General features: G+C 41.1%; 1 protein-coding gene across 1 annotated transcript in view; it reads left to right on the forward strand.

Annotated features, from left to right (window-relative positions):
* TMEM41B (transmembrane protein 41B) overlaps nt 1–6,235 on the forward strand; it is a 26,255-nt gene extending 20,020 nt beyond the window's left edge. Inside the window, exons 5-6 of the mRNA XM_015410361.1 lie at nt 289–427; nt 5,628–6,235. Coding sequence (XP_015265847.1) covers nt 289–427; nt 5,628–5,797 — 309 coding nt within the window. The 3' untranslated portion in view covers nt 5,798–6,235. The remainder of the gene's footprint in view (nt 1–288; nt 428–5,627) is intronic.
* The last annotated feature ends 273 nt before the right edge of the window (nt 6,236–6,508 follow it).

Below are 6,508 nucleotides of genomic sequence, written 5' to 3' on the forward strand. Positions count from 1 at the left end.
TGGAGGCCACAACTTTTTAGCAGCCCTAGGGGGAATTCTGGGGGGGGGGGGGAGCTCACATACTCCTCCACCGACATTAGTTGATTTTTTGACGTACTATATATCTCCTGTAATTCCAGATTAACCATGATAAACATTTCCTGTGGAATAATAATGTTTTTGTGTACCTTTATTTTGACTGCCAGATGTCTGCATTCTGATTTTCAAGTAGTATTAATGTGGTAAGAATTAGGCAAGTAAATTTCTAGGCTAGGATTTTTTTTAATTCAGGATTTTTATTTCCTACAGGTCGAACGGCACAGAGAACACCTCATTAACTACATAATATTTTTGAGAATAACGCCTTTCCTTCCTAATTGGTTTATCAATATAACCTCTCCTGTAATAAACGTGCCATTGAAAGTATTTTTCATTGGTACTTTCCTTGGTAAGAATTCTGATTAATATTCAAAACTTCCAAGAATGTAAATTCAGTTTTACATTTTGCATGATTCCTTAGTATATAGCCCCATCTGTTGGACAGTTGTAGAAAAATGTAGTCACTTCCATGTTCTGTTTTGTGCGTGTTCATAATTGGCTTGTTCTGTGTCTGCACATGATTCTGTATGATGTATGAGTACATTCCATTCATTTTGTGGGTGTTTGCTGGCCTCCAAGCACACAGTCCCATGTTGTATGTCTTCTGTTTCATTGTTAATACTTCTGCCTATCCTGAAAACTTTTTTGGCATCAGAGGGTTATTTAGACTGAACTATTGGTATTCCATGTAAGAAGGGGTCATTTCCTGCAGGAGCGGAGCTCCGGCAGTAAAGAGCCCAGGGGACGGGCACATGCAACAAGCCCCACCCCCTGCCCCCAGCAGCCCTCAGTCAGAGCAAGAAGCAGCCAGGTAAGTTGCAGAGCCCTCCCCATAGCTAGCAATCCCAAACAGTCCAGTGGCACCTTTAAAACCAAGTTTTATTCAGGTACAAGCTCTCCCTCCTCTGCGAGGACAGATTGCACAGTCACCCCCCCCCCCAATAGCTAGCAATCCAAAACAGTCCAGTGGAGCCTGAGCAGTGGGTGTTGCCTTCTGACACACTTCCGGTGATGTCAGGGGGTGTGGCATATGCAAATGAGTTATGCTAATGAGTTATGCTAATGAGTTCCTGCACCTCTTTTTCTACGAAATGACCCCTGCATGTAAGTATAGAAGTACATTTCTCTAATATCATTAGCTGGGTCTTTTTTAAAAAAAATGTATTTGAACATATGAAGCTGCCTTATACTGAATCAGACCCTCAGTCCATCACAGTCAGTATTGACTACTCAGACTGGCAGCAGCTCTCCAAGGTCTCAGGCTTAGAGGTCTTTCACATCACCTTCTACCTGATCCTTTTAACTGGAGATGTCGGGTATTGAACCTGGGACCTCTGCATGCCAAGCAGATGTTCTGCCACTGAGCTAAAGCCCCTTCTTCCTAAGTAACAGAAGATACTAGGCCCGGGGTGGCCAAACTCGCTGAACACACAGAGAATAAACATCAGATGTCTGCGAGCCGGAAGACATGAACGTTTTTATTGGAAAATATGCAAATTTGCTTTTTATTAACATTAAATAAGACTGTCAGAAATAAAAACAAAAGGAGTAAAACAGAAACTGGTAATGAGATTTAAAGAGGCAAATGCTTTCTCCAAACCATCGGGGGGGGCCTTTGAGAACTCATCTAAAGCTAAAGTTGCTTGCTTTCTCTGCTCCCACCCCCACCTCAAGCCTACCCAGGGAGGGCAACACTGGTTGGGGAAGGGAAGACCAATCGGGGAGGTACGTCTCCCCAGCCGCCCTGCCGGGAGCCACACAATATGTGTGAAAGAGCCGCACATGGCTCCCGAGCCGCAGTTTGGCCACCCCTGTACTCGCCAATTGAAGATTTAAAGATGTTGGGTTTTTACATTTTTTCTCTATGTGGAGGCATTTGATTTTTGTTTTCTATACTCAAGCGTTCCAGTTGCTGCTGCCTTCACTTACAATGCCATTCTGTACAGAGTTATACTCTTCAAAGTCCATTGAAATCACTGGGCTTGGGAAGGTCTTCTTCGGATGGCACTGTTAGTTTCCCTTCTTCTCCGTGTTGAAATGAGTTGGAACTAGGAGTATGCATTTGGATGTCCCTGAACAGAAAATATTCCCGAAATCAGCCGTTTCAGGTTAGCTTGAGGATATCCAAAAGGCCTTTAACACTCACAAATTTGTGGTCGTGATGAAATCTACTGGAATTTCTGGAGTGTTTTGGGGGAGGGCAGGAGGGGTAAGGAGAGAGAAGAAGCTGGCTCTGGCAAATAGCTACTTGGTGGTGCCTGTAAATTTTAAAGGGAGATCATTACCTGTGAGAACTCCAGAGGCCAGGTCTACTCTCATAAAAAAACAATAGCTCTTTAAAATGTAAAGGGACAAGATAACACCAGATAGCTGTTCAGGAACTAGAATGTATGGATAGTGAAACAAACCTGAATTGGTAAAGGTACCCCCCCTCCCAAAATTGGGACAATGGAGCAATCTGGATCTGAAACTGAAATGGATAAAATAGTGTTTTTTTTAAAGTGCTTACCCCCTGCTTGACATTTTAAAAGTGCTGAAGTTTCCCACACCTTTTCTGCCTGCTTCCTGGCTGCACTGTATTTAAAGAAATAAAAGCATCAAATGCTTCAGGGCAGTGCAATGATTGTTCCAATTTATAAAAAGGGGGGACCCGACCGACTTGATGAATTGCCGTCCAGTAAGCTTGCTATCCACTATAGGAAAGCTTTATGCTGCAATGCTTCATGGAAAGCCGGAATCTTGGGTTGAAGGAAACAATATTTTGGGAAAGGAACAAGCTGGTTTTAGAAAAGGAGCAAGTACCATCGACCATTGCCCATACCCTCCAGTTCTTGGTTGATAAAATACACGAGTTCTGGAGAAGGCATGTTGACAACTGCCTTCATGGACCTAAAATCAGCATTTGATACAATCTCTAGACCCCGGCTATGGGAAAAGCTGAAGAAATATGGCATTGAACCACGTCTCCTTTACTTAATTCAACAGCTCTATAACCATCCCTCCACCCGGGTTAGATGCAAGGAGTTAGGTCAGCTATCGGAGCCTTTCATCCTAGACTAAGGAGTCTAGCAGTGATGTTTACTTGTACCCATGTTGTTCAGTTTATATATAAATGACCTCAGACCCTGTAGCCTGAAGGAAGCATGTCATCTCCCACATTTATCCAAGCATGAAGTTCCAATCCTTCTTTATGCCAATGATGCAGTGATAATGTCTAGATCAATAGTGGGCCTCCGGAAGCTGATAATTTTTTTTGAGCTTTACTGTTATCATGAGGGCTTGTCCATCAATATGGTGAAATCCAAGGTCATAGTATTCACCAAAAGGAAAAAGGGGGAAATCTTTAAACGGGACATAGCAGGCCAACCTATGGAACACTGAAATCAGCCGTTTCAGATTAGCTTGAGGCCTTTAACACTCACAAATTTGTGGTCGTGATGAAATCTACTGGAATTTCTGGAGTGTTTTGGGGGAGGGCGGGAGGGGTAAGGAGAGAGAAGAAGCTGGCTCTGGCAAATAGCTACTTGGTGGTGCCTGTACATTTTAAAGGGAGATCATTTCCTGTGAGAACTCCAGAGGCCAGGTCTATTCTCATAAAAAAATAATAGCTCTTTAAAATGTAAGGGGACAAGATAACACCAGATAGCTGTTCAGGAACTAGAATGTATGGATAGTGAAACAAACCCAATCCTGCCCAAAAATAGCCCTGCCTTTCAGTATGACTTTTTCTGATGCTTATTGGCTACTCCTAGATGTGTCTCGGGTATAGCACTGAGAGCAGAACTAGGCGAATTATTGATGGAAGTTAGGGCTTGGATGAAAGCAGTTTTCTTTAAAGTAAAGGTTTTAAAAACTGAGGTAGGATCTACTCTAATTGGGCTTATCCAGGCAGATACACATTACAGCCAATGGGATCAGCTATTGGAAAAGAAAATGAAATGGCTAGGAGTAACAAATGATATGATTAAAAATACAGAAACTAAAGACAAGTAGAAGACAAATTTAAAAATCTGTAAGGAAATTGGATGTTACAATTACGTCTATTAGGGCGCGCCAGGTATGTTCCTGAGTCGGCTATTGCTTGGAGGGTGAGGTATAAGTGTGTGTGTGCGTGCGGGGTATAAGTGTGATAAAAATAAATAAATGTTCAACTCTTCATTTGGGAATTGCCCTCCCAATGCAACTGCCAAAATATTTCTATCGACAGTCCCAAAACTAAGAAGAGCTTTTACTTTGGCAAGACTGAACGTTCTTCCCTCTGCAGTTTTGGAGAGCAGATATAATAAAGTATCATACTCCAATAGAACATGCAGATGCTCATATCATACAATTGAAACCATTGAACATATGATTAAGGAGTGCCCTCTATTCGATGAGTTGAGGGCTAATTTAGTCACCCCTTAAAGATATGGAACTGCTAAACATGTGAGCCCAGGTGTCATGGCTACTATCTGATACCAATGATCGTGTCACCCTCTCAGTGGCAATATTCATAGGTGCAATAATTTAAGAGATTATTATAAGAGAAATAATACTGAGTAAGGCCTTTTAAAATATTTTATTTGGTTCTAATTTCTCCTTAAGGTGATAGCCGTATGAGCAGTACTAGATAGATAGAAATGCTTCAGGGACCAGAGGAAGGAAGAGAAAAACCAGTTTGGAGTGTCTCTCTTGCCTTAGGATATGCATTTATAGTTAATGACAACAGGGAAAACTCCAGCATTTGGAAGAAGCTGCTGTTTGAAGAACATATTACACTTCTAATATTAATGTTGACATTGCTGGTTAAGAAATTTGATCAAACCTGTTCAAGTTCTGTCTTTGAGATCACGTAACTCTCTGAATAGAAAGGACCTTGGCAAGGGATTAAAACCTTGATAGAACACTGCTGATAGGACAGGTCCCTGAATTGAAAATGTTTGCTAACCAAGCCTAGCTATTGAAATAATGGAAGTACTTTAATAAATGCATGTATTTGCTTGTTAATCTGAGAATAAGAGAGACAAAATAGGTAAGATGATAGGTCTTAATGAAGAGCTGAAAGGTGGGCCTCATTCTAGCTGAATTTTGGGCAATAGACATTCTGACTATAATTGTAATCTCACTCACTGGATGGAACTCAATGAGGTTACTTCTGAATAAATATGCATAGGATCACTCACCTATTGTGAAAATGGATTCCCTTAACTTTGTAGCAGATGGTAAGATTGCCTGTGCTTTCATTAGGGGCAGAAACTAGGTATGAACTAACTAATGCCCCCTGCGATTTAGTCTTCTCTTTGCTATGGCACAGATTCTGAATTTGTGCCTGAAATTGTTAGTCTTTCACCCCATGAAAGCAGCTTCAGTATGGCTTTCTAAAACATATATGACATGTTTTCAAAAGAAGTTGCAATGTGGAAAAATGGGGTTGGTGTGAAGAAGAAGAGAACAGATGTGTAGATTTTCACACTATTCTGGATGGGCTTCAGATTTAATAATGTTAAAAATATCAATTTGCTTTGAAGCTTTTCATTGTTTCTGATCTGTTCTCACAATTCTCTTTCCAGGTGTCGCACCGCCATCCTTTGTAGCAATTAAAGCTGGCACAACACTTTACCAGCTAACAACAGCAGGTGAAGCTGTTTCTTGGAACTCTGTTTTTGTTCTCATGATTCTAGCTATTCTCTCTATTCTGCCAGCTGTCTTCCAGAAGAAACTTAAAGAAAAATTCGAATGAGGGCCAGCCTGGATCTTCCTTCCCATATTTCATCTCAGGATCAGCACTATTTGTATGATCACTTTTATATTGGATCTTTAGCAATTAAAAAAAGGAGATGACTGTAAGAGAAACATATTTCTGAACTTCTTGCTCAGTTTTATTTATGGGGCACAACGGTGAAGTAATAGCGGTTGGAATAAAAGTGAGTAAAGGTATTTAAAAAAAACATGAGAAGCATTGTTTTAACTAATCTGTAATATTTAATCTGAATGATATGTGTTTGTGTGTATACACACAGACACACACACGCACACACATACATGCCTTATGTGATGATTGTGTGTGACTTGATGACTTAATGTGAATAATTCATTCCTGTTCCCCCTTTTCTGTTCATTTCTTCATTATTTATAAGTCCTGAATAATAATAATACTTCCAATTTATTGATCGCTCTTTCCCACACACCTGCGTGCTCAGAGCGATTTACAGTTACTCTTGACAATTGGACTAACAATATTCGTGGGGGATAGGGAAGACAAACATACAGCGTTTTTAATTACACACACACTGCAGCTAGCCAGGGTTTCACCTGTGGGCTGGATCAGTCATGTTCCGTGTATTCTTGTCGGCTGGCTGATGACGTCAGGGCTTCTTGATGTCATGCTGCCGCACTGCCACCAGCTGACCGACTCACTCCACTGCAGGGAAGCCGAAACAGCTCTTTCCTC

Source organism: Gekko japonicus, unplaced genomic scaffold (genome assembly GCF_001447785.1).
Source record: "Gekko japonicus isolate JY-2015 unplaced genomic scaffold, Gekko_japonicus_V1.1 scaffold1697, whole genome shotgun sequence".
Classification (NCBI taxonomy): Eukaryota; Metazoa; Chordata; class Lepidosauria; order Squamata; family Gekkonidae; genus Gekko; species Gekko japonicus.